The sequence below is a fragment of the Filicampus tigris genome, chromosome 20, assembly GCF_054856515.1.
Source record: "Filicampus tigris isolate MCC_2025a chromosome 20, RoL_Ftig_1.0, whole genome shotgun sequence".
Taxonomy (NCBI): Eukaryota; Metazoa; Chordata; class Actinopteri; order Syngnathiformes; family Syngnathidae; genus Filicampus; species Filicampus tigris.
The window spans coordinates 9,704,173-9,732,051 of NC_141236.1; the positions used below are offsets into that span (position 1 = coordinate 9,704,173).

A 27,879-nucleotide genomic window follows, 5' to 3' on the forward strand; every position below is an offset into this window, starting at 1 on the left:
AACAGAAGTGCTATTGAACATCCCTAAATATTATGCTACAATTAGTTTAAATAACTTTCATCCACACAAAACAAACAAATTCATTATTTAATGAGATATGCAAACTATAATTGAAAAATTAGAAAAGACACTAACCAATAACCAAGCGACCATTTGGTATGGGATTTTACCGTATAACTACTCACTATATTGCACTTTTAGTGTAGTCATACACGCAGCTAGCGAAGGTTCAATTCCCGTTCCATTACAGTCTTCCCATGGGGAAATTTCCCAGCTTTATTGAATCCGCCATCAGAAACGTCCCCGTTGACTGAAATCCGGTCAAATTTTGGCATCTCAGGGAACATCCATTTCAAATTCCGACCTCAAGTGACGTTCCGTTTTATTTCCCTAGTTGGAGATTGGAAATGCCCTAGTTTTCTTAACTGCAACTCTTGACCTCATTCACTTATTCTCTTTGTATGTTGTTGTTTTTTTTTTTTGTTTGTTTTTTTCCAAGCTAACGCCACCTCGCAAGTGAGGGTTCAAACAGAGGGTGATGTGATGCGTAATAACACCCAAGTGAGTGAGCAGCTTTCCCACATGGGGCCATCTGTGGTGGTGGTGGGCGTTGTTGAGCGGGGGTATGGGGTGACAAATGGTTAAAGTGCTCCTCAGTACTGTTTGAATGGTTGACTCGTGCTCTCAAGGTTGACATCAACAGCCAGTGGTGAAGCTCAAAAGACTTCAACTTTGTTTTACCCTGGCAGTGGGCTCGGGAAGGTCTGGGTGTTGTTCAAAGCACCCGACAGGGATCCACGGGGGCTGCGGGGTGGTTTGTGGACTTGGGATGGAGACGAAAGCGAGGGGAAAGACGCGCGCAATCCGAGATGTTATCGCGGGGAAAGTTCCGGCCTCGACTTGCAGTGACGCACACTCTGACCGATGACATTTCGGAGTGAATCCGTTTACTAAAAGGTGTGGCGTAACAACAGGCGTTTTTACGAGCGCCAATTAAAAGATTCTAACTTTACCGTATATCACAAGATTAACCTTGCAGTAGCTGCTGGGAAGCATGTGTTTGTGAACTACATTTTTAAACGTCCTCTTAACACACTTTAGCGGAACAATAAAAAGCGGACAAAGTGCGCCCACGGCAGCTTTTTTTTTTTCGACGATAAACGACTTTCAAGTGAATCATTAGTTCACAGGAAACCTCGTCCACCCGGGTCAAGAGTGACACACTGGCCTAGGAAGGATTTGCGATATGACTGTGGCACACAACATTTCAGATAAACATCAAGGGAATGCAGTTGTTGTGAGTTTGGACATTTGCCAGTTTCCCCTTAATGCAGCATAACTGACAGTCAAGCCTCCATTCTTGTGCCGTCTGCGGTCTTAGGCTTCGCACTGAATCTCAAGTGTCGTTCATTTGCACTTTTTCTTGTGGGAGATTGGAAATTTCCCAGCTTTCTTAACATGGGAAGTTTCCTAAATGCCGTTGCCGTTGCTTTGTGACGTCAGACTTGGTCAACTTGGCGACATCACTTTTCAGAGTGCAAATTTCCCAGTGTCTCCCGAATGCCTCGAGATCAGTGCTGCCTTTGTGTGATTTTGTGACTTTTACAAAGTACTAAGCATATTTTCATTAAAAGAGATGAATCCATTTAAATATCATTTATCAATCAATTTAACAGCAGGAAATGACCTTTAATACAATCAGTAGTTATTGTTTATAGTTTTATAACATGCACTTTTCCACGACTATGCCGCGTGTTTTAAAGATTTTTAAAAACTGTATACTTACTGTCATGCCCTCGCTTGTAGGAAAGGAGAGCCGCAGTTGCCTATGCACTTTTCAGTTCATTGTTGAGAGCAGCAAAACAGTGAGCACACTCCCGTAGAACCTGCTTTCGGCCACAGCTCACGCTCAGACAATCGCGCGCATACTCGCCGAGTTCACACGGCGCACCACTGGACCCCGCCTCTTAAAGGCACAAGCATGTGCAAACCCACTACATTACTCGCAGTATTTTTCTATAGTGGTTATGTGTTTAGAATGCGTTTAAAAGTGTATTTTGATAAGTTTAAAAGTGTTTCAAGCATATGGGATGGGTAAAACTATCACATATTTTTTTATGTGGTCTCTCTATTGCAGATTTTCGGTAATTTCATGTGGGTCTGAAAAGTATCCCCCGCAATAAACGTGGGTTCTCTGAATTGCATTTTGTACATGTTAGTCTTAAAACTTCATTAGCAACAACTTTTCTCTCAGTTCAGGTGAAAAAAATGTCACGGTTAAGTTCTCGGGGACTTGACTAATATGTTGAAGTCTGTAAACACTCGAAGAACATTCATCTTGGTCTACTTCACAGAGATGACAGGCCATGTCATTAGCGGCGACGTGCAAAAAAGTATGTTTGCGTTCAAGGCAGCGGAAGTAACGCGTGTTTTTATTAGCCTGTTGAGCAATTACGAGCATGTGGAGACGGGTTCTGCTGGCGCTGTGTCAACGCGTGCTAGGATCATGCGAGGACGCACGCACGCACGCACACACACAGGGCTCCGTTGGTTTAATACATCTGGACTCGCTAAAGTGGTGCTTTCACACTCGGCCGTGCGTGATGTGACCCGTGTCTTGTTGTTGTACTACTTTGCTCACTTTGTGTTCCTTCAAATGGACCCCGTGACGTCGGCTTGTCAAACAGAAAGTGAAGTGCTGGTTGTTTGTGTGCTACCGAGGGTCAAACATCAAGCAGATAGCCTTTGAGAATCAATAGGCTTCCAGCTTGTTGACTTGGCGTCAAGTCCTATGCGATAAAAAGAGTCTTGTTTGGACTTGTTTCGACAGCAAAATTGCATAAACATGACGAGTTGGAAGAATAGTGTTGGCCAAGTCTCAGTTGAAAGTGTACAAAAAAAAAAAAACACAAAAAAAAAGTGGCGGCTGGCAAATAGAGGGTGCTCGGGCACCGCCCCACTCGCTCACCAATAAGACATGGAAAAAAATGGAACAAAAAATTGGTCAAATATTTAGAAATATGTGTATATCTATTTATAGATGAGCAGATTAAATGTCATATAGTTAGTGACGAGAAACTTTTTTTTTTTCTAATGTGCTGTCTGCTGACTGATATATTTCAGTTCTGGGATGCAAAAATCTTTATCTGTATATTCTCATTAAAAGTTGCATGCGTGTACATGTGTGTAGGTAAACGTATACATGCATGTACATGTGTGTATACAAGCATATATATGTATATGTGTAAGTATACATATGTATATGTATATATATATATGTATATGTACTGTATATTATGCATATATACGTATATGTATAATCTACATTTATAAGCACATGTATATTATACATATATATGTATATTATACATAGATAACATATACATATATGTATATTATACATATATACATACATATTGTATATATGTATATACATATATATGTACTGTATATGTTTATATATGTATATATGTGTGTGTATATATATATACACATATATATATACATATATAAACATACACAGTATATATATATATATATATATATATATATATATATATATATATATATATATATATATATATATATCGATTTATAAAAAATACTGTTTGGCTTATTTGAGTGTGAGTTTTCCATGTAGGGTGAAGGACAGGTCACACTCGTGTTGGGAACACATTTTTGTGTAACTTTCCAGGAGCTACTGAATGAGTTTTGGGAAACCATTGAGGTGAGTATCCTCCTTATCGTGTGATTTCGGCATCACATTTAGACATGACACACAATCTGCTTGGCAGCGTTTTAGGAAGGAAGCGCACACGACGAAGCCTCACCTCAAATGCACTGCGTTATTTGTGTCAGTGTGTTTGTGCGCGCGCGTGCCTTTTCCCCACATAGGCAGCTGTTACGACAGGACCGCCGTCATTATTTCGCTTGCGAGATCGCTTCGCGCGTGCACGCGCGTCCTTTTGCTTCCCATGCATCACCAAATCCAGCGAGTACATTTTGTTTGTGAGTTTGATGTTACGCAAGCGTTATCAACCGGTAAGTGGAGGCATCTGAAGAAGGGAAGGGGGCTCCTCCAAATTGCCACCCACGTTGCAGCAGTGGCTGACGCGAAGTCGCGCGTGATGACTAGACGAGGACAAACAAACTTTTGCGGGAAATGGAGAAAGATATCGTTTGGATTGTTCATGATTTGGATTAATGACACCTTTATTAGGATTTAATAAGCAAAATATGTTATTCAATCATTTTTCACCTCTTTAGTTTTCCTATTTGTGAATTTATTTGTTCTTTAGCATTCAGTATTTAGTTAAATGCTGCATGCACTTCTTTGTAAGTGCTTCATTATAACGTAGGAAGAGATTAATCCTATAGTATTACTGCTGCAAATAATTACAAGAATTGAATTAAAATAGTTAATTCATTAAAATATTAAATCATTATTACAAATAATTTGCTTCAAGCTTCCTGATTCAGAAAAATGTTTTTTAAATTGTTTTTAACAATGACAGCAATAATATTACAACTGCAAATATTACTGCTACTATTAATAATAAACCATTTTTGTATTATATTACAAAAAAAAAAAATTTAATCAATTATTTTTAATGACCCAACTGAAGAGACTGTTTTTTTTTTTCAAATCTGATTTGACAGGAGTGAGTCTTTCGGCTGGCGTGGCTTTAGAGTGCCTCGTTGTCGGTCCTGAGTGCGTGCATGCTACAGAGAGAAGGTGGAATATATTTTACGACTTAAGCATGTAGTTACAATTCGTTTAGGCCTATCAAATTCGGCAGGGTTTTTGACAACAGCCTTTTATGTGGTGTTTCAAATTTACGAGACATTTATTTGAGCTTTACAGGGACTTTACGGTTGGGATCGGTGTTCAGATAAAAGTTCAAGGCTTGGGTTATAAGGTTCAGGATAACGGTTAGCATTAGGTATAGGTGGACGTGCTCCGCCTGCATCGTTAAAGTGTTTAGACGTGGTGCTCCACCTGCGTCTGGTGTGCGTGTGTGTTCTTTTCCAGCTGTGAGCAGCAGGTGTTTTCAAAGTGTGACTCATGCAATGGACCATTGCAACACTTCTTCTTGCTTGATTTTACGAGAGCGCCGTGTCCTGGTTTTCGAAAGGAGGGGACGTGTTTCCGCTTGTTGTGCCACTTGACCCGGCGTTTGCGTACCACCTAGTTTCGAACCCCCACCCAGCCGCATTTGGCCCACCGCGCGGGGCAATCCATCGTCCCGCGTCAGACAAGCAGTAGCCTCCCTTGGAGCCGTAAAATCTCCTTCCAAGTAGTCGATTGGAAGCGGGATGTTGGATCTCCATCAACTATATCTGGTTCCTCTCGTACTCGTCTTCCTTTGAGACGTTTCCACGAATGTTGTCTTTGGGCTCGGGGATGGCGTGTCGCTCCAGTGACTGACTGCGCGATGCTTGGTTCCTGTCGTTAAAGCACAAAATGGCCCTGGAGGCTTCCACTGTATCATTCGGTTAGGTCATCAGCCGTAAATACGCGGTGCACACCTGCACAATCCAGTGATCGGGGCTGAAATCGTTTCAGGAAAACAATACGATTCACTTTTACCGACTGTATTTTATCCGTCTCGTTGCGCTAAATATGTAAAACAAAAAGGATTTTGAATGAATTGGATTTTACCTAATGTTGCAGCCTACGTACACTTTTTGTAGTTTTATTTAGACCTGCAACATTATTTCAGGAAAAAAAAAGCATATATAATTATAAATACAAAAAATTGTTAATATTGCTTTATCAATGTGAAGTTGTCGAATCAAAGTAATCGTTGCACCCTAATAATGATGAGCAGTAATGTCATACTTTTTCAATTGTTTTATATTTTTTGTAATATAATCGCTATTGATATTAGTTTATTATTGCTGATTTGACATTAATGACAAATACATCATATCACAACATTTCTATATTTCTTTTGGTTTCGTTTTGTTAAATCGCATTAGGATTGATGTTTTGGAGCCCCCAAAAATTCGATCAGAAATATGAAGTGTTTTTTTTGGGGGGGCATACATATGAGTGCGATGTTTCTGTAATTGTGTGACTGCCCCAAAAAATACTATTCAGCTGCTTGGACCTCGGCCACGGAGCAAACGTGCCCTTCCTTCCTCCTCGAGGTTTTCCTTTGCGCCCCAATTTCGTTTCTCCTGGCTTTCTTTGTCTTGCCCGTGTCCTGTCCTCTAGTGCACTCTCTCCTTTTCATATCCTGTCCTCGGCTCACCTTCCCGCCTCCCCTCCTTCCCCGCCTCTTGGGAGCACCAAACACTCACATAACTCACCGACGCGCTGTGTTTGGTTCGGCATGAGCGCTGAAGCTATGCGAACCATTTCTTCTTTTTCTCGCGGAATCCGTCTCATGAATTATTCGCAAACGCTCGATCAAAGTTTGCACTTTTTGGCCACGCTAACTGAGTATGACTTCCACGACATCTTGTCCAGTGCGACGCCATCATCACTTGGCATCCGCTCTCATGCAAACTTTTTTTTTTTTTTTCGGTTTGTTTTTGGAATCCGGTGACGGTGTCTGAGCCAACGCCTGAGGACACGACCTTGGCGTTAATGTCCCCGATTGAGGCCTTTTTTGCAGTATAATAATGGGGTGAATAAAATCAAAGATTCTCACCGAAAGAATATATTTAATTATATGTAACTGATTACATCTTTTCTTTTTTGGAAAGGACTAGTCTATTCAACAATAGTGTCGAAAAAACAAGTGGTAAGACTTTGTAATGAATCACATTTGAATCTTTTTGAAACACAGTACATTTTGGTCTAATCGTGTAGTTGTCGGTGGTCGCTTTCAAACCTGCCGACTGTCAAAACGAATCAATACGATGAAGGCCTTTCGGCCATCTGTGGACTAGGAATGCTAATGCTGTTAACAACGATAGCAACAAAGCAATGTGTTCGTCTTAAGTGCATGTGTGCCGTCATCTGCAGGCGGGACTCACGGAAACTAACCATTCATAAATATTACTAAATATATTAGAATATCACATTTATTATTATTAAGAAAACCTGATGCGCTAGAGAAAAAAAGAGGGCAATTTCGGAATCAGCCCCCCCCCCCCAAAAAAAAAATCATAATGTAAAGTTTACTTGCATCTCTGATTAAAAAAAATGAAAAATTGAAAAAATTATTTTGGATTACCTAACATATCTCATTCTTCTGCCTTATCTTAGCTTTGTGACAGCCATTTTAACTTAAGTCAGGAAAATATGGTTCCCTGCTTCTTTGCCCTGTAAAAGATATAAGTAAAAAAGTTACTGTAGTGAGAGAGAGGGCTGGCTAGATAACTTCCTGCTACGAGGTTTCCCTCTGTTGGTGAGGGGTGGTAAGTGTCACTTTACCCCCACTCCAGTACCAACATAGTGTCTTTATGAAGTCAAATTCTCAGCTTGATTTCTTTTTTTTTTTTTCCAGTAACGTGTCAATGCAGCTGCTTTTAACTGTGAGAAGAGCATATATGTTCAGTTTATTGACTATAGCTTCTCCCTCGTATTTACATTGAACTAACAAGAAAGGCAAATATACTCGACTGATAAAACGTGATCCCAATGAGTACACGACTCACCGGAGTACATCATAAAGGCATTTTAATGTATTAATGCACTTATTTTTACAGCACCCAACAGAGCTTGCCCATATTTGCTACCGGTTGCTATGTGACCAAATAGGAAGTAGCCTGGTGCAGCGCGTATACAATGAATGGGTCGGTCAACGGCGCACAGCACTCAACTAATCCACAGAGCAAATCCCTAAATTGTGATTCATAAAGCATAGCAATACCACTTTCTTACTTGAATAATGAGCTGGATTAACAGTACCAAATAATCTCCCTGGAATTGAGTTATTTTCCTGAGACATAATGCTGTATATGTCCAAATATTTGCATCCCAGGAACTTATCCAAGTTATAAGAGGCATGTTTCTGTGCTGGTACTGCTTGTCGATCAAAAAAAATGAAAGTAATCGGCTCGCGTTGGGATTATCATTGATCTAAACTTGTTCCAATTACTGGCTCTAATAAACAGTTTCGCAGTCCTTATTGTCTTAGAGCTTCAATCGTATTTTACTTTATCAGCACATACGATCTTTTAGGGTAGATTTAAGTCATTTTATTGAATGACAAATCTGCTTTTCTGCTGTTTTTGTCGTTGTTGTTGTTTTTTTTTTTTTGTTTGTTAATGCAACGCCCAGCGTACAGCGAGCGGCATTGTTGCCTTTGCACCTCACGACCCCACCAGGGCGCCTTGCTGGAGTGTTGAGTGAGATGCAATTGGACTAATATGAAAAGAAACCGAGTGGCATTTCCCACTCAGACGTTTGCTTTGTGACTAATTGCCATTACGATGTAGTCTGACTGCTTTCAGTTCAGTCTCACGAGTCAAGCCACCTGCCCGTTTAGGCTGGCTGCGTGGTTCTGGTCCACGTTGTCGGTGCACATGTACGAGCTCTGACCTTAAATGTACATGGATGAGTGTCTCCGAAAGGTCGCTGCCATTTACTGCCGGCTTTTAGTTCCCCTATGACACCTTTGGGTGTTGTAAATTATAAACATAGAGCAGGGAGCTGGGCAGATGGAAGGATAAAATAGTGGATGATGGGAAGGTGATAATGTGTCGTGATGGAGGGATAACGGGATGATTGATGCATGTCTGATGGCCGGACAAGTGTATGCACTGATTGCGAATGCGTAAAGGGTTGACACCAAACGCAAACTTCGTTTTTTCCTAATGAGGCCATTTTTTTTTTCGCTCGCCGAAAATATTCGCAGAGGCTGATGAAAATTTGCCGTAACCTCGCCCCATTGGCCGACGGGCGCCGGGGTTGAAGCGGGCCGGCGGGGGTGGCGGCTCATTGAGGCAGCGTCATGCAAAGAAGCCCAAACAAATGAATTTGCTCAAAGTCATTGAGTGTTGCTATTTGGTGTGCGGCCGTGCCAGTTCTCCAGATGGATGCTGACAAATTAGGCTTAATAAGGCCCCTGCGTTTGTTCTCATGACCCCACAAAGGCGTCAGCGGGGAGATACTTCGTCCCCAACTCAAGCGACAGTTGGAACGCTTTGGCCACAAAAGACTAAGTAGGGCAGCTTTTTAATTTGGAGCGTTTACAACTCTTTGCTGATATCCAGAGAATACCAGCACGGGTTCTGTGATGCTAGCCTGCTGTGTCCGGCCTTTTGTACGAGCTGGAACGCCCGCTTGGGTGACCTGTTTACTCTTTGCTACGATAACTAGCGGGTCGGGGCGGGGGGACTCCTGCGTCCGAGACCTGATGTGAACTTTACTGTAAGAAAATTGTGTTAGTGTGTGAATGGAAGCCAGAGGTGTTAATGTACTCACAATTAGGTAAAATAACAAGAACTGATTCGACTCCTTGACTTGAAGTCACTGTAAAGTGAAGGTAAAAAAAAAAAAACTAAAACTCATACTAAAACTAATAAGATAAAATACGAAGCATTTCGAAAAATAAAGACTCATGAAAAACGAACAAACGCACTCTAAAAACGAGTTTAAAGTAACTGAATTTAAAATTCAAAAGCCAATGAAAACCAACTATAACGAAAAATCCCAAATTATTATAACCCTAGTGTGAACAAAATCCTTTTTTTGTTGAACTGACTGCCAATAGATGTCGCAATCCATTTCTTTCTGCTGAAATTCCATACTTGCCCGATGAAAAATCCTTCCACCCGGCTTTTGAAAGATTTTGTGGTCCTTGAACTACATGTCCAAGGTTTCAAAACAGGCAGCTGATTTCCACAATTAGTAAAGCATCTTTATGGCTTCATGGGTAAACCATTGGACATCCCCACCAACCCTTCGTTTGAAGCAGCAAAGACACTGACGGGAGCAAAGGTCTGCCGAGCGCCATTATGCAACAGTCCAGAGCCCCGTGGAGGAATGTCAGCCATTATTCTGGCCAACATCCGCCGCATTCCCATATGTCCAATTCAATGCTTCACAAGCCATGAGAACGGCATTGTTTGTTTGTTGTGGACTAAAAAGTTGGCCTTCCAACCCCCCCCCCGCATCAATTATAAAGTAGGCTGGTGTTGTTGGACAAACACGGCTATGACGCAGGGACGGACGGCATCCGCCATCCATGGGAATGATGGGCCACATTAATGCAAAATAGCCACCATGCGTAATTGAGCATCGTGGCGAGGACGAAAACACAGATGATCTGATATGTTACGCAATTAATTGGGTCCCGACTATTATTTTGATGTCAAGGGGAGGTCGGCGTCAAACGGCGGTTTGAAGCTACGCCGGCGCCAAGACAAAAGATTGCGGACACAAGGCTTCTTTTGTAAGGAAGCCCAATGTCCTCCTGAGCCTGGGGGCTCACCGGGGTGGACTGACCCCCGCTTGATTGGGTCTCTCTCAAGGCACAATGCTAAAGGTGCTCGGCCACTAAGGAAGCGGCCTCCAGCACGTACTGATTCATAACCGATTTTGAAGACCCCCACCAAAAAATGTGGAAAGTGTGTTGGCTGCTCTTACAGTGCTGAAGACAACCAACACTATGGAAAACAGAGATGGGAAGTAGTACTGACCGAATATTTATACTTTGAGTTTTTACATTTTTAACACCAGTAGCTACACTTTTTAACTGGTATATTTTCAAAACAGTCTTTCGATTGGGGCTTATTCGAGCAAATTCATCCGCAGGACACAGCAAAAACCCAAAATGGCGGCTTCCAACCAAAATGGCTGACTTCCTGTTCATTTAGACACGGTATTCTAAAAACACTTGGGTTAAAAATAACAAAATTTGGGGTCAAAAATGGACAGATCCACTACTTGGGGCAATTTGACCCAACTTCCTTCCAAAACTGTACAAAACAACGCAGGAATGTGGGTCAAATTGACCCAATTAGTGGATCGGTCCATTTTTGACCCCAAATTGTTATTTTTAACCCAACTGTTTTTAGAGTGTTCATGTGTCCTCTTCTGATAGACTTCACCCAATTTTGGGTCAATCTCTGTAACCGGTGTTTGGGTCAGATTTTTTTTTTTTTTTTTTTTTCAACTTTCCAAGGTGTACTACTGAGTTACTTTTGAATCCATATTGCAACACCGCACCCACCTGCCAACACACACGCACACACACACACACACACACACACGCGCCACTAGTTGCTGTGTAAGCAGCATAGGTAAAAGGTCATACTGCACAGGCAGCTAAGACTCTGCATGTTGACCATAAATCCCTAATCTAGCGTGGAGACATACAGAATGTACATAGTCACATATTAAGCGCTACTTACCCAGTCTGCGTAGCTCAACACATCAAGCAGTGAGCCATGCTTTAAGATGTCCTTAATTAAGCTCAAACAACAACACGACTTTTGTTCAAGTGTTTCTTTTTTTTTTTGTCCTGTTCTAATCAGCCAGCGCTTTGAGCCAGGTCACCAGCGAGCATGCGCACGGGACGGACACTTACAAGTGCAGTCCAGTTCTACACTTGAACGGGTCCTCCAAGTGATGGATTTAGTTGACTTTTGTGTGCCTGACTTAAACAGGCCGTTTTTTTTTTTTTTTTTAAAATCTGGCTCACCAAGCATTCGCATCGTCAAGAGTCCTGTAATATTTGTTGCATTCATTTATCGTGTTTTCATGTCTGTCTTCTCGCCGAGGTTGTTTCCGTTGATTTTTGCTTCATCCGGCGAAGAAGTTCTTCATTGGTTAGCTTTGTTGGGCAAAATAGATTCTTATTGGATACTTTGTGTAAAACACTGACCGTTTGTTCAAGTCACGGGTATATTCTAAGATCGGTTCTGGTCCCGCCTTATTGTGCTCTCCGACAAATCGGGCATCTGGCTTTGATGTCGATTCTCTTTGCATTTGCCATGAACCTCAACCAGCCCTTAGACACTGCTCGAGCCGGTAAACTCCTCTGATGTTGGTCGATCTTTTGTTCGGAGTCATTGCTTCTGTGATTTTCCGGCTGATCTTGGACTCTGTGTCTTTTCTTGCCGATGAATTCGGCAAAGTAGGGAAAAAAAACCGACCGGCGTGGTCCTCTCGGTGGGTCCTTCAGTCGTTGGCCGTCGTCATCAACATTCCTGTCCTATGCTCGTCTTCACTTGAAATGTGTGTTTGCCCTTTCACGCTCCGCATGCGAAGTACATAAAAGTACTCGATGATGAGGACTAGCTCGTTTGGTATTCAGTATGCATGACGAATCCTCTATAGGGTGTTCGTGTGTTGGTTGTTAAAGGCTTTCTCCACAGCTGTAAAATGTGTGTACAGCTGCACTCGCCGCCCTGTGCGTCGCTCATTAATGTCCTTTCGTGCAAAGATCTGGTCTCAGCATCCGCTCTTCTTTCTGAATCCTGCTTGATGTTGCTAGATCCTACTCTGTCTCAAGGGCATCCATCTGATGATGACGTTACTTTGTACTTTAGTTGGGATGGTCAGTAGTGTCCAGCCTCGCAAGGTTCTCGTCTTTGCTAGCCTTAAAATTAATTCTGACAATCATCTCTTCTTTACTGGTTAGTTTGATATTTTGATAAGTCAGATTCAGGTCTGCGGTGAACCAAAGCTCCAGAAAGGGGGAAAAAAAAAAGCGAGCTAAAGTCTTAAATCTTATTTTAGCTCCCTTGCATGCAAAGTCATTTTCTTTGTTTATAAAAAGACAATTGTCTTCTCCGCTGTATTTTTTTTCCCTGTTGTGCGAACTGATATTGTGTTCATTTGTACTTCATTTTTTTGTTGATGAAAATCGCAACTACATACAACATAGGATGAATTGTACTTCCACTAACAACCCAGGCTAAACTTCCCCAACATACTAAGCTTGTTTCTCGGTCGAGATGTATCACTTCAACATATTTCCTTGAGACCAATGCCTTTGTAGGCGGAGTTTGGCGAACGAGCACAAAAATTGCCAATTGGGGAGTGAATAATGAAACTAAACAGTGAAAGGGCATGGGGTGACTGCATTAGATGACTTTGTCTGCAAGATATTACCTTTAATACTGCTTCTTTATTAACTGCCTCACCATTTGCCTAATTGCGGCCTTGACAACGCAACATCCTTCCCTACCTATATACTCCCCCGCCCGCTCTCTCATCTTCCTCCATTTCCTCCTGCTGATTGATGCCATATGAGGCTCGTGCCGGGGCCCAGGCCCACTTGAGCTGCTGCAAATTTTTACCCAGCAGCACACGTCACCGACGTGAGAGCGCAGACCTCCCAAAATAGCCCAGGCGGCAATCGGCGCGAAAAAGGGGGCCCCGAGTGCGAGGAGTGTTACAAAAGGACAGATGGTGTGTTAACCGGATAGAGTATAGACTATTATACTATGTAGTCTATATACTATACGACTGAGCCCCCGCTTTCTGCTGTTTTGTTACACCTTCTCGCATTTATACAGTTCTCAATAGACGCCGCCTTCAAATAAATTTACGGTCCTGTCTGCAGTTGATTGTATAAGCTGCAGTCCACTATTTGAGGAAATACAGTAGAATGCACTAGCGCTTTTTTTGTTGGCATGATTGTGTCCCGTTGTTGCCCCCGGGCCAAATGACACGCAGCCTTTAATCAAAAGCAGCTAACAAAAGGCGACATTGAGTATTTTTTCATTGCTTCGTAGTACCGACTCAGATTCCGGGAATTTTAGCGAGGTTCTCAACTGTGGAATCACGCCATTCGTGAAGACCGTTAAACTCGGCGTAATTGATGCCTGAGATCATCAGAAACTGATAAACACGTTTAAGAGGCTGCGCAAAAGTCTCTTTTCTGTGCGTGAGTGTTAAAAAAGCTAAAACGCTTCTAGAAACAGCTGTTAAAAATATTTGAGGGTTGTTTTTGTTTACTTTTGCCTTGCCTTGACAACTGAGCAAACGTTTTCAAACGTGAATTTGTTCCGGTGCGTCTTTTTTTCTGGCCTGACAAAGTATAAACATAAGGCAATTATGTAGGACTCCTTAAAACATGTTCTATTAACTTGACCTTCAAAAAGGTCTCCTCTGCTTGAGCCATTGACTGGAATAGTGAGGGCAATTCTATAGATCTCCACAAGAGGGCGCAAATTCCCTAAAGAACCGCCACTGAATGTGTTGAGCACTTGACGTTTGTTTGTAGCTTCTTCCAAGAATGTCCCTTCTCACTTGCTGTACTGCGTGTGAGCACAGGCATCAAAATACATAATGTCACAATAGAAAACCCACTTCAAATAGCTTTTTTTTTCTTTCAAATTTTTGTGTCGCCCACCCAGCCATGCAGCCGCACATATTACACATGCCAGAAACCGCCACATTTTGCATTATGGTAAACAGCACTCTCTGTGTAGAGAATGGCAATAGTATTTTTATTTCCTGCATTATTTATACTTTTTTTAATGCCCCCCCTTACAAGTGTACCCAAGGAATTCATGTTTTTAACTTGGCAAGTCGAGGAAATTTCACCCAATCTGTTTTTTTCATACAACAAAATGACGACAGCTTAATGAATGACCTTTATTGTACTATTATTCAAGGCACATACATTTCTCTGACAAATTAAATTATGAATGCATCAGCAATGATAAACGCAAACATGAACGTCAGGAGCATACAACTTCCCACACTGATAGGTTGGCATATGTTTCAAAAATAATCCCATTTGCCTATAAATAGTTAAATATGCATTTTAATGTGCGTGTTGCAGCCTTCTCTCCGTCTTATTGCAGTTCTTTCTGCCTTGAGCCACAATTGCCTGGCCAGGAGCACCACCTACAGGCCACAGGCGGCTACTTTGTAACCTCAAAATGTCCTTAGGTTCATGTAATTAAACAACAGGTGGAACCTGAACAAATGTAGTCTGTTTGATTTAGATTAAAAAATGTGGTCTAAAGTGTGTACACTTATTATTTTTTTAAGTCTTACTAATAACACCAGTTACATATCTTATTTTTCCACTTGCGTGACATAGCGTTTCTAAAATGTTGCTAAAAATATTACCTTGTACACCCAAAACACTTCACTTCTGAGGTAAACAAATAATATAAAAAGTTTACATTGTGTTCTACTTCCGAGGATCCTGTGTGATTTAAACCCAGTGGTTCTCAAACTGGGATTTACCTTGCAATTAATGACGTCAAAAATAAGCAACTTTTTCACTTCTTGCGGCACCAAATACATAGTTACGTTTTATGACGTTAGGTGGGTCCTTGGAAAAATTTCTCAGCTGTGCGGGGTACCTGGACCCAAAAGTTCAAGAGGCTCTGACTTAAATAGTCAACAGGAGGTATTTTGTCATTCCAAGCCTACCCGAGGTGTGTCGGTGCTGTCCGGCTTGGCCTGCAAGAGGCCAGTGAAAAGCTCGTAGGTGACAAACACCACCACGTTGACGGGGAAGGCGCGCAGGCAGTTGATGCCCAGACTCCGGAAGAAGACGGCCACTCCCTCTGTGCGCGTGGTCTCTGCGATGCAGTGGACGAGCCCTCTGTAGCGCCGTGTCCCTCGTGTGCCGTCCACCTGCAGGCGGGCCTTAATCACGTCCATCGGCGTGCTCATGGACCACGCCACCGTTCCCGCAAAGCCCCCGGCCAACATCACTGCGCTCCAGGCTAAAAGAGAATAACAACGTGATCTCAATTAGATTACACAGGCCAACAGCAAATTTTAATTAGAGATGGCTTTATGTGTCCCGAAACGTATTTTTGACGCCGATTAGCTACGGAACCCGCTACCATATAAACCCGAAGTAACCGATAAAAAGCTAGTTCGAGCTGTCATTAAGTGTTGCCCTTCACCTGGCTTCTCGCTCCCGCTCCCCGTCAGCCATTCACAAATGGTGTTGTAGGTCAAAAAGTACATGGCGAACCCGGGGCCGTCCCTCAGTGCCAGTGGCATGGCTCCCCGGTACAGCCCCCGCAGGCCCTCCTCCTTGAGAATGCTCAGCAGACAGTGGACCGGCCCGCGGTACTTGGGCTTAGTCCCTCGCCGCACCGACTCCGTCTGACACTGGAGGCGCACTTTGACGATGTCGCCGGGCGCTACAAACAACATCTTGGAGAGGATTGAGGGGGCACACGTATGACTTTGTGATATTGTTATCATCCATCCATTGCGTTGTTTGGATTTTGGCCAGACTATGGAGTCATGTTAGCTTACCTGCGTTATGCCGCCCACCAGCCCGGAAAGGAAAATCTCCGGCTTGGTGCTGGGGCCGTGGGCGGCCCCTCGCGCCTGCTTCAGACACTGCAGACAATTCCTGTAGGTCCCGAATGCCACAGAGGACGTGAAGGAGATGGTCGTCATCGGCAGCGACATGCCTTTGAAGAAGCCGTGGACCTGATGACATCACAGCATATATTATTGTACGTATGTATGCGTTTTGATCGATTTAAGTGTGTTTTATAGCATGTTATATCTCTCTCTTTCGCAGATTTTCACTTTTTGTGGATGTGCCTGGAACATATCGTGGCCCCGCTGCAAGCGGACTGTGACAGTAAATTCCTCCATCTGCACCGAAATTGTAAGACTTCTTCCTTGGCTTATCCCTCTTGAATCTTTAATAGAAAAGCTGTGTCAGGGGGCCAACATTACAGCCCTCCTGGAGAGGGCTGGCTTAATAAACCATCAAGCGGCACCGCATTCCATCTGCAGGTGTGTCATAAGAGCGGAAGGGTGAGGGGTTGGTTGGGAAGCCAACGGAATTGTAATGGAAGGCAAAGGAAAAACATGATTTAAATCAAGCCCATTAAAAGGGATCAGCTAAAAAAAAACAATTGAGGAATCTGATCCATTTTAATCAATACTGTTCTTGACACCACTGCAACAATCATTCTAGTAGACATATTGCCAAATGAATGCTTGTCTTGTGTACCTAATCAACTGGCCATGTAAGTATATTCTCACCCCTTCTTTGGAAAACGTGCCGGCGATACACTGCCATATTCCTGTAAACTGTCCTTGGGTTTGGATCCGGACCTGTACAATGGAAGCAGATGAGTGCTAAGCTTCACACTTAAGTTTCAAATCATATTTGCAAATTAAAAAAGAAAAAAAAAATCTCGACCGTGCACCTTGACCGTGTCCAGAGGGTATCCCACAGCCATGCCACAGGCCCCTGTGCAAAGAAATAAGAGCATCAAGGACACACACACACACACACACGCACACAATGCATTGTGGGTTGACTACAACATGAGACACACATGCTAAAAAATTCCAACCTGACAGAACTTGTCTTTTCACTTCTCGCAGCAATCAAACTGACACTTGTTTTACCTCAACAACTATTCACCTGCTGAGAGGATTTTTATTTTGAGTGGGCCATAATGAATAGTCAGTCACAGATTTGGACATATTCATATTAAATATTAGAAATGTATTGTTGGAAAGGTGCAACTTTATTCTCATAATGTTGCAAGTTTTTACTTGTTTTCTTATAGCATCACTTATTTTGGTTTTCCAAGTTTTTGGTATTACCACAGCTTTGTGATTTTATCTCATAACATGAATTCATTCATCTTTACTCTCATAACGTTGCAACTTTGTTCTCATTACGTCACTTTTTTATTCTCATATTACTGCACTTTTGTATTAGCGTAACATTACGACTTTTGTCTGAGAAGTGTGATTTATTTTCTGGTAACGTCATTTTTTTAATTCTTGTAACGTTACAACTTTCTTGTAACATTGCAAGTTCTTTCTAGTACCGGTAATCGTACGATTGTTCTCTTGTAACAACTCATGTTTTTTCTCCTAACATTATAATTTTTTTCCTAAATGATTCATATTTTTTCTTCATTTTTTTTCTACATCACTTATTTATTCTTGTAACAACACTAGGAGGTTTTCACAATTGTTGTCTGATAACACTTATTTTCCTAACTGAACTTCACTTCTTCCCTTACGCAACATTGTAACTTTATTCTTTGAACTTTGTGATGTTTTTCTTCTCATACACAAGTGACATCCCATTTACATTACAACTTTTTTTTTCTTCTAAGTACAATTAGGGGCGTACTTACCAAAAACATTAAAATTCTTAATCTATCATGATCACCAGTAATGCAACTGCTACCTCTTCCAATATCATGCAATCGACGGATGTGCAGACTTTATTCAGGAAGACAGCCACAAAATAAAGTAATAAGCTACGGGAGAGGAAAATAACGTGTTTTTTTTTAAAAGCAAAACTACAAAATCTTTCAACCTTTTTCAACAGCAAAAGCCAGTAGTAGCACTGAGGTCATTGATAGTAGAAGAGGATGCATTAGAGAAGTGGGGAGGAAGTGGCAATTGACACCACTGATGGTTTTCATCGCGAACATGTGAGCCATAGTATTGAAGCGGTTGAAATGGTAAACTATGTTAGATTGTAATTACTTATGCTGTCAGATAACTGTTACAAATTTCAAAACGGGCCTAACCATTCATTCTAAGGAAGCCGTGTGATTGTTTATAACGTATTTTCAAACCGGCTTGCCAGATTCGTTCCCCCTTTAAAAGAGCCGCTATTGTTTGTTTATTACCTACATGTTAATCATACCTACTTTCACTGTGTACTCTGTCGATGTTAGCTTAAAAACAGACGAATAACTTCAACGTTTAGTAGCCGCCTTGTTGTCATCAGCTGTTACCTGCCAACGAGCCGGACACGAAATCGGCGATGTGCATCCTGTCAGCATGCAAACGGAACCCGGCGTAAATTTGTTCTCGGGCATGTAACCATTCTTCTTATTACTGCTGCTGGCTCGCCCTGGAAAGCATTTCATTTAACCTTGCATGCATGACTGTTACGTGGCTTCTCGGGGTGGAGTTTAGGAAGAGGGACTGTCAGAGACAGTGAACCAAACGTCACCACCATTTCCGGGTTTGGCTGAACGGAAAAAAACAAAAACCGACTAGTATCGTTTTAAGCAAACTACTTTACTGATTTAGAATCTCTATTTTAGAGATATTTCACAAAAGTGAATTGCTATCCTGGTTTTGTTACGTAAAAGTTACATTCTACGTGACATAAATGAAAACCCTTCTCCCCTCCTCGTGTTGGCCAATGGCAGGCAAGGAGAGTGTCAACAAGCCGTTATTACCGGACACTGATTGGTCAACCACGTTTCTCTTGTGTGTTTTTTCCCGTTGCGTTGTGAAAAAGACACTCTTTATTTTAAAAATAAGGTTCCGTCGTGGTTTACAGATGAGTATGTGCGGAGTATTATAACCCACAGCGAATGTTTCATGTAATTTTTCGAAACAAATATCAACGTTGCTTCTTCCGTGACGTAATTCAGAGCTATGCGCCAATTTTCCGGTGTTAGCCAATAGCAGGCGAGAAGCATCCACGTATAGACGCAGGTGTCGTCTTCGTTCTAGGCCTTTGATTGGTCAGAAATCCACTAAACCCTACTACTCCGATGTAATTCAAACCTTTTGAACCACCTCTCCCCGCGTGAGCCAATCATAGGTCACAAACATTAATAGGAAAAGGTGTCGGCCTCGGTTCCGGCCTGTGATTGGTCAAAAAGATGCCAAACCTCTCCCCTCACGAGTTTACTTCCTGTGACGCTCACTGCTCCAAGGCAACCTCTGTGAACCACGGGACACGCAGAAGCTGTCAAGCGCGCTTCTGGGAGGACGAATCGGTCAGAACGCAGTATTACTAGTATAAATAAACTGAGAATTTTAAAAATTATCAACCGAACGTGACACAGAGGTCAACAGGGAGGGAAGGAAGAGGCTCGCCAGCGCAAGCTGAACGTCGCTTCAGTTAGTTGACGAGCCACATTACAGGCTGTCTCGAAGGCCGTCATATACGGGCGTGGACTGTCAGGAAGTCGATTAACTGGGAGCGGAAAAGAAACGAGATTAACGTGTTTTCCGCAGAGTGTGAATTATTCACACGCAGGCAGGTGACTCGGCGAGGAGCTGTGATGGACTTCGTGGCGGGCTGCATCGGCGGTAAGTGCGGCTCGTCTCCACCCCTCCCGTCTGACCAAAGTGATGCAACTCTGCATTCAAATTACGACTAAGTTGCATTTTCATAGTAGAATCGCGGGTGGCCATGCTCAGGCGCATCCAGATCGCTCCTGAACCGTCACTGCAGAGTCTGCACAGTCGAGGTGTTGTGCAGGTAGATTAAAATCATAACAGAGCAACAGGGACCTTAGTAGTAATTTCATGCACTTTTGGGAGCTTTGAGGATGGCCATGGAACACCGAAGGTCTTTGAAATGTCTTATGGAATGGAACATCACTGGTGTTTGGGAAGACATATTCAGTGAATTATTCCACTAATCAATAATAATCAGCCTGAGCCTCGAAGTATGCAATCGCATCTAAATTTTGACTGACGGACAGGTTTGAAGTGATCATTGCGTTTCGTGGCTTCGTGACTTCTTGCAACTTTATTCTCGCAACGTTGTTCTCATGATTTTTTTTGTCATCATAGCACTTCATTATTCTCGTATCATTGTGACTTTTTTCTTGAAACTGTGGTTATTTTCTTGGACCCAATAACATCTTTAATATTAGGGAGGTACAACTTTTTTCGTAATCTTTATCTTGCAATTTTTTTTAACGATACGATTTTTTTTTCGTAACACCACTTTAAATCTTAGAGAGGGACAACTTTTTTCGTAATCTTTATCTTGCAATTTTTTTTAACGATACGATTTTTTTTTTTCGTAACACCACTTTAAATCTATCTACCGGTATATATCGTCGCTGTCCTATGAAAAACACGCATGTCCAATTTTGGAGTTGTTTTTCATTTTCATGTAATGCATATCTGTAACGCGGAAACACCATACATGTAAGAATAAGAAAAATGAAAAAAAAATGGACAATTGTTGTGAATAGAACAGCGACGATATATAACTTTATATCGTAATATTCAGACTTTTTTCTTGTGACTTTGAATTTCCTTATGACATCACTTTATTCTCATAACATTCCCACTTTATTCTTTAAAACGGAAGTCAACCCAAACATATTTTTTTCAAGAATATGTTCCCAGCAGGCCCACTAGTAGAAACACAGCATTCTGATTAATTTTGCGTTTGTGGAATAGGAGTTAAGCAGCAAAATGTGATTTTTCTTTGAACTCATTCTTTCCTCATAACATCACTTCTTTTAATGTTGTTTTTTTTCCTTGCATGTTGTTCTTGTAATGCTAACATTTGTAACTTTGACAGTTCTTTCTCATTTAAGTACATTTATTCCTCATAACTTTGATTCTTGTAGCTTTGCAAGTCTTGAAAAATCAGTCTTAGCTATTAACCGCGATCTTTAGCTGCTGACTTGCGTAACACAACTATGCTCGGCAAGGGGAAGGAATGGCGTTTCGTCAAGGTTATCCCCTCGTTGGGTGTTGTTCCGCTTGAGGTGAGAGCAAAATGACAACTTGAGCTTGTCAGCCGGTGGCGGGTACACGCACACTGTTGATTGGATGGTGTTTGCGCACACCCCTACGCTGACCAATGGCAGTACACACTGCTCGAGCATGTGCTTGTCAACACTTGCCCAAAAACAACGTCAGCTATAAAATGCACATTTTGATCTTTTTAGTTGAACTCAGTTCTGTCAGATAACGCACTTGTCAAGGGGGATACCTTTTACGCCCACCTACAATAGGTGAAAATGCGATGTAGAGAGTCCATATGGATATTTTTTCCTCCCACACACTAGAAACACATTTGAACTTATTAGAGCATCCTTGAACTTACAAAAACATGCTCTTAAAAATATTTTTTAGTGCCTGTTCTCTGTCTTTGTTGGCACACTCCTCAAAATAAGAGGCGCAGCGTGCTTGTTTCAAGCGGTTTGTCACTCTGACTTGAAGTTTATTGTAAAACGTACATAAAAATAAGAAATTTGAACATTGATTGTTCAAAATAAATCATAATTTCGTCACTTGACATTTATTGTCTCTGCTCTGTTGAAACAACATATTAAGACACTCAGCAATGTCTTCTTTGTTTTTTTAATCCCCTCTTGTGTCCGTAGTAGTTGATTTGAGGTCAATGGCTGGCGTCATACATGCTGGTGTTCTATTCCTGGCGCTCTTTACAAATGGGTCATGTGATCAGGCAGGTGCTTATGTGGGATTAGTTTTCAGACGTTTGTTTACAACCGAGCGACGGCACCCTCCACAGGCTTTTGAATCACGTTATTTACTAAAGAATTTGATTATCACTCAAAAATAAATTGCGACCGGCCTTTTTTGTAGCTTCCATTCTTTATGAATTTTGCTTGTCCAGCATTATTTCTTGTATTATCTGCAAAACATCATTATTATTAATATCAGTGTTATAGCTGCTAATTATAATTTGACAGTTTGGGAGACAGCGCTTTAGAATCTAAAGTTGAGAATGAAACGCTCCTGTTTTTTGTTTTTTTTCCACATTCAATTAATTTCACTTGACTTAAGTCTTGAATTTTTACCTCATGCCCTTGCCTTGAGTTGCCGTGAGACATGCCTGGGAACAGAATGTAACGCGATATTTTTACCCAGTGTGAAGGTGCTTGCGTACTGGGGCACACTTGATACGAGACTCAGGTGACTCAATTCAGGCCCAGGTGACGTAACAGCCTGCCTGGCTCCACTAAGAAAGACACTGGTTTAATACCTCAGAATCTAAGAAAATTAGGTTATATTCCTTTTTTTAAAATGAGTCTTGATCATACTAATAAAATGCTGTTTTTTGATTAAAAAAATTTACCAGCATTTTTTTTTTTCATTGAGGAAAAAAAATCAAGAAAAAAAAGATTAAAAGTCCATTTTTTCCTGAGGAAAAAATTTAAAAGAATTGTCTGAATCTTCCGTACAGTGAACCCAGCATACTTGGGGTTCGGCAGTCGTAGTTTTTTTTTTTTTTTTTTTTTTTTTTTTTGGTGGAACCTATTTGCTTTTTTTTGTTTTCAGGCCAGAGCATTGACAGCATTGCTTTGCTCCATACCAGCCATACTTGGTGTTTAGTCAACAAAATTGATGATGTGTATCACCTTGGAACAAATTCACGTATTTTGAATGTCTTGTTTGTGGTTGTCCTCAGGTGCTGCTGGAGTTTTAGTTGGCCACCCGTTTGACACAGTGAAGGTAGGAAAGAAAACCTTAATACTTATTTACACATATGGGGGAAAAAAAATTGTACCCCTCTATAAATGAAACAAAAAATCCACAAAGGCTACTGATATAGGTTTACTAACAAAAGTAATAGTAAACAATAATTCACTGAAAATGAAGCAATACAAACTTGACAAAAAAATAACTAATGAGACTTAGCAAAGGAGCCCCAGAACATACGAAAGCCTCCAAGTTTCACGGTAGGGACAGTGTTCCGTTTTCAGAAAATTTGTAGTTAGTACTTCCGTTAGCTTAAAATTATTTCAGTGACCATTGTTGTTTTTTCTTTCATGACCAGAAGGGTACAAACAAGCTTGTCCATATCTTTATGTGCGTCATAGTGTGTACACAGCCAAATAGTCTGACATGCCACCTCATTGACGCAAGACATGGCAGTCATCAGTGTGTCTACAAAGTGTGTGTTTGTGTGTTTTATTCCTCCAGGTCAGACTGCAGGTCCAGAATGCTAGCAAGCCTCTGTACCGTGGCACCTTTCACTGTTTCCAATCCATCATACGCCAGGAGACGGTATGTATCGACTCGACTCCGTTCTGTTTTACAAGGTATATATGTAAGGCTTCTCTTAAAAGAGGAAGTCTGGACTTAGCTGCTTTCTGACTCAACTACAGATAAGTGCAAGAAAATTGATGTCTGGATTGTATTTTGTCAAAAACAGTCACTATATATTCTAAGAAAGAAAGCTGCATTGAATTGAGAATGAAGTCTCTAATAGTTTTTTTATTCAAAAACTTTTTGTAGGAATAATGATGTCATGTTTTTGAGACTTTTTTTTAAGAGAAAACAAATGTTGTTTTCAAAGAGTTCAGTGGAGCCGCGCAGACTCGAGGTTTGGCACCCATGGATTTGCATATTTGTAGTCAAATGTCCAGCAATGTTTTTAATGGGTTTTTTTTTGTTGGTTTTTAAAATTTAATACATTTAATTTTTTTTTTTAATCTTTTTTTTTACCCCTAATGCATTTCAGTGGGAGTCAATTATACGCAGGTTTTAGCTATTCCACTGTCGTGTTTTTTTTTTTTTTTTGTTAGTTTTTTTTTAAATTGGTTTTAATGAAAAAGATGTATTTTCTCAAAGCAATATTTTTTTAGAAAAAAGAAAAAAAATGACATAGTTTTCCAAGATTCAAAGATTATGTCCAGAATTTTAGTTTTTTGTTTTTGGGAGGGAAAAAAAAAAGGTCGATCTACATTTTCCCCAAAATGTGTTGTAATCATACTCAAAAAGTCGTATTGAAGCATCTCCTCTGTGCCTCTTTCCAGATGTTTGGTTTGTACAAAGGCATCGGCTCCCCCATGATGGGCCTGACCTTCATCAACGCCATCGTGTTCGGCGTGCAGGGCAACGCCATGCGCATGCTGGGTCGGGACACGCCCACCAACCAGTTCTTGGCGGGCTCGGCGGCGGGCGCCATCCAGACCGTCATCTGCTGCCCAATGGAGCTGGCCAAGACGCGCATGCAGATGCAGGGCTCGGGCGAGAAGAAGTCCTCCCGCAAGATGTACAAGAACTCTCTGGACTGCCTGGTGCGTATTTATCGCCGCGAGGGCGCGCGCGGCATCAACAGGGGCATGGTGTCCACCTTGGTCCGCGAGACGCCAGGTTTCGGCATTTACTTCCTGGCGTACGACGTGCTGACGCGCCAGCTGGGCTGCGAGCCTGACGACCGCTACATGATCCCCAAGCTGCTGTTCGCCGGCGGCTTGGCGGGCATGGCCTCGTGGCTCTCCACCTACCCGGTGGACGTGATCAAATCGCGGCTGCAGGCGGACGGCGTGGGCGGCGTCAACCAGTACGCCGGCATCGCCGACTGCGTGCGGCAGAGCGTGCGCCAGGAGGGCTACATGGTGTTCACGCGGGGGCTCACCTCCACACTGCTGCGCGCTTTCCCCGTCAACGCCGCCACCTTCGCCACCGTCACGCTGGTGCTCATGTACGCGCGGGGCGCCGAGCGGGACGCCAGTGACTGCGAGGCGGCGCCCCAGCCCGCCAGTCGTCACCCTCAAGGTCAGGCACAGGCGCAGACCTCCGGCCTGTGAGCGCGCTGCTCCTTCTACTTATATGACACTTTACAGCCGAGCGCCGGAAAGTCCAACCTGCTAATCGATACGAGCGCCGGCTGCTTTTTTTCAACTTCATCGAGCAGATGTTGACGTAAAAGCGTTTTTGCTTCACGGTTCTTCAAATAAGCTGCAACGGCTTGCATCTCTGTTGCATGCATCCTCATGAGATGATAAGTACTTATTTGTGTATTTATACTCAGGATGGGTGAGTAACGATACCGGCCTTATTTTGATAGGCTTCTAGAGATGGAAGGGAAAAACCACCACCTTGTGATTTTTATTTTTTTTAATTTTATTTTTTTTTAAATCTTATTCGGGACAACAAATTGTGCAAAAGGTTTAAATACTGTAGCACTGAACAGATGGATTGTGCATTCAAAGTTGAGCAAAGGTCAAATGAACTTGACCTGTGAAGGTTATAGTGCATTTTAGGTTCATCCTGAAATGTCACCTATCACATATCCCTGATTTTTTGTGAGTAGTGCGTGTGTGTAGCGAGATTTTCAACTTATAGAAATGATTATTGTGTGTACTGGATGACTGCTTTCCTGTACAGAGGATTTTTGGGGCCACATTCAAAAGATTTTATATGATACCAGAAAAGTCATAATATTAAGGACGGGGTAGGTTCAATATGACAAGAGTAATAGTCGTATTACTTACCAATATGAATTTTTATTTTTTTCCCCAAAAGACATATTTTGACAAAAAGGGCCTTGCTAAAAAAAAATGGAGGAAAAGTTTTTTGTTGTTGTTTTTTTTACACATTCGTATGTGTAATGTTAGGAGAGTAAAGTATTTACTGTTTTCTTTTTCCTATTTCGAAGTTGTATTTTGTTTGTGAAAAAAGTCATCTAAAGGTAAAAAAAAACAAAAAAAAACGTGAAATTGCCAGAGAGATTAATATTCATGTTCCTCTCCCTAAATACCACTAAATTATCATAATATCGCGACTTATTTTCTTGAAAAAAAAAACACTTTTATTCCAAAGATTTATTTATCCCCCAAAATGTAGAATTTTCTTGTAATTTACCGAAATTATTCGGGTATCATAATGGTTGTTTTTCTTTTGACTGTGACCCTAATACTGGTCGGCACCTTGTTGGCTCAACAAGAACAACAACAAAAATCTCGGTTAATGAATTCAATTGTCGTCGCAGCTATTTGTGTTGATACAATCACAAAAATCAAGTGTTATTTGATCAACACAAGAGAACAAAAGCACTTTTGAAATGCACAACCACGACAATATGATGATGTGACGCAGCGTGGAGGGACCAAAGACCAAAAGAGGGATTTAGTATCTTATAACCGGAACGTTTTCAACGTTTATTTTAGGGTATGTGTGTGTGTAAGCGTTTTATGTGATTAATCTGGGGAATGTCTAGTATTTACTATTTACACTCCAGCACTGAATGGTGCTGTACTAATTTGACCTATTTATGGTTCTGAAAATGTCCGCAATAATCATACTGTCACTCTACCGTGCTGCTTTTTGAATCCTGAATGCTGGAAAAGAAAACAAACAAAAAAAAAAGTGGAGCTATGCAATCAGGTGAGCATCAAATAATTGTATTTTTTTTTTAATTTATTTTGTCAGAACAGTGAGACATCCCAGATGCACCAAGAAGAACTTTTCCTTTTTTTTTTTTTTTTTTGCTCTCCATTGTAACTGATACACTTGAAAAGGGGTATTAGGGCCACACAGACTTGAGGGAAAAGATAATTAAAAGATGAACTAATCTTATCTGGGATTCATTGATGCAATAGTGAAGGTTTGTGTTTTCTTGCATTTAATAATAGCCGATTCAAATTACACCTTTATTCTAATAGTAATTTTTTTTCTCAAAAGAACGCAAGAAAATGCCAGGACTCAATTTTTCCTTTCAGTGTAGCTCTATTACTCCATGGTAAATATATCCTAAGACTGATGAATAACAAGAACTTCACCTCATACTGTACTTGCAACGGTACGGTTATTTGTGGCTTTAGAGCACCGACTTGCTTTATTGCCTTACCTTTTACACAGTCCGAGCTCATGTGACGGAAGAAGTGCTTCGGAGATGCTATTTATACACGAAATATTGAAGCACAGTATAGATTTTTTTTTTTCAGTCTCTGAATGTCACAAGTGTACGATTTGAACATTTTATTGTCTCATGCAGTTGGCTGTAACAGGGTATAATCATTTGCACAATGAGGGCAATAAATGTTTTTCTTTTTCAGGATTCCATTGTTTCAATTTGCTTCATTTGGGTGAAAAAAATGTGATTTTACAATAAGGAAATGTTTGTTTTGAGGAGTTGTATTTTAAGAAAACATTTAGAATGAAACCCTTTTCCAGAGATTTTCTTTAAAGGAAAAAAAAAATACAATTATAGAAAAACTTAGAAGTCAGTCTTCTCTAAAAGTTTTCTGTGCTTGTCTACCACATGGAGTTTGAAGAAATACCATCCCCAGACGAAAATCAACCGGAGACAAAGGCGTATCACAGGTACGGTTATCACCTCTGATTTTTAATTGAATGTATTCCAAAAAATGTAACTTTTAAATGTTTGGTTTTATAACACTACGACTGCGTAATGCTTCCAACGGAATCAGCCGTTGCTAACTGGCTTGTTTCCAGTGCTAATGCTATCTTAGCATTGCTATATTGTTGTAGCTGGACAGCGTTCTCCCTTACTCTACCAC

At 41.4% G+C, this 27,879-nt stretch overlaps 2 protein-coding genes across 6 annotated transcripts; one reads left to right on the forward strand and one right to left on the reverse strand.

Annotated features, from left to right (window-relative positions):
- Positions 1 to 3,639: 3,639 nt before the first annotated feature.
- LOC147128229 (mitochondrial basic amino acids transporter-like) lies at positions 3,640 to 27,416 on the forward strand. 3 transcript variants are annotated; one of them, XM_086019429.1, is made up of 5 exons: positions 3,640 to 16,353; positions 16,397 to 16,511; positions 23,037 to 23,080; positions 23,552 to 23,635; positions 24,388 to 27,416. In XM_086019429.1, the coding sequence occupies exons 2-5, from the start codon at positions 16,439 to 16,441 to the stop codon at positions 25,162 to 25,164; spliced, it is 978 nt and encodes a 325-aa protein (XP_085875555.1). In that variant the 5' UTR covers positions 3,640 to 16,353; positions 16,397 to 16,438; the 3' UTR covers positions 25,165 to 27,416. The 3 variants fall into 3 exon arrangements, with proteins under 3 accessions (XP_085875555.1, XP_085875554.1, XP_085875556.1); XM_086019428.1 differs by having other exon boundaries at positions 3,641 to 16,353; positions 16,422 to 16,511; XM_086019430.1 differs by lacking the exons at positions 3,640 to 16,353; positions 16,397 to 16,511 and adding an exon at positions 19,197 to 19,942.
- Positions 14,496 to 18,826, reverse strand: slc25a47a (solute carrier family 25 member 47a). Of its 3 annotated transcripts, none has more exons than XM_086019425.1 (6): positions 18,625 to 18,826; positions 17,055 to 17,105; positions 16,895 to 16,966; positions 16,148 to 16,327; positions 15,787 to 16,042; positions 14,496 to 15,600 (listed from the first exon to the last, which is right to left on the reverse strand). In XM_086019425.1, exons 1-6 carry the CDS (start codon positions 18,757 to 18,759, stop codon positions 15,287 to 15,289), a joined length of 1,008 nt encoding a protein of 335 aa, XP_085875551.1. In that variant the 5' UTR covers positions 18,760 to 18,826; the 3' UTR covers positions 14,496 to 15,286. The 3 variants fall into 3 exon arrangements, with proteins under 3 accessions (XP_085875551.1, XP_085875552.1, XP_085875553.1); XM_086019426.1 differs by having other exon boundaries at positions 17,062 to 17,105; positions 18,625 to 18,822; XM_086019427.1 differs by lacking the exon at positions 18,625 to 18,826 and adding an exon at positions 18,538 to 18,614 and having other exon boundaries at positions 17,062 to 17,105.
- Positions 27,417 to 27,879: the final 463 nt, after the last annotated feature.

Excerpts from the sequence above, each read along its gene's own strand:
- LOC147128229 (XM_086019429.1), top strand. The coding sequence starts at position 16,439 with ATGTGCCTGGAACATATCGTGGCCCCGCTGCAAGCGGACTGTGACAGT. Across the intron at positions 23,081-23,551 it reads ACCCGTTTGACACAGTGAAG|GTCAGACTGCAGGTCCAGAA; the intron begins GTAGGAAAGAAA and ends TTATTCCTCCAG. Across the intron at positions 23,636-24,387 it reads CCATCATACGCCAGGAGACG|ATGTTTGGTTTGTACAAAGG; the intron begins GTATGTATCGAC and ends GCCTCTTTCCAG.
- slc25a47a (XM_086019425.1), bottom strand. The coding sequence starts at position 18,759 with ATGAAATGCTTTCCAGGGCGAGCCAGCAGCAGTAATAAGAAGAATGGT. Across the intron at positions 16,328-16,894 it reads GCACGTTTTCCAAAGAAGGG|GTCCACGGCTTCTTCAAAGG; the intron begins GTGAGAATATAC and ends TGATGTCATCAG. Across the intron at positions 15,601-15,786 it reads GAGCGGGAGCGAGAAGCCAG|CCTGGAGCGCAGTGATGTTG; the intron begins GTGAAGGGCAAC and ends ATTCTCTTTTAG.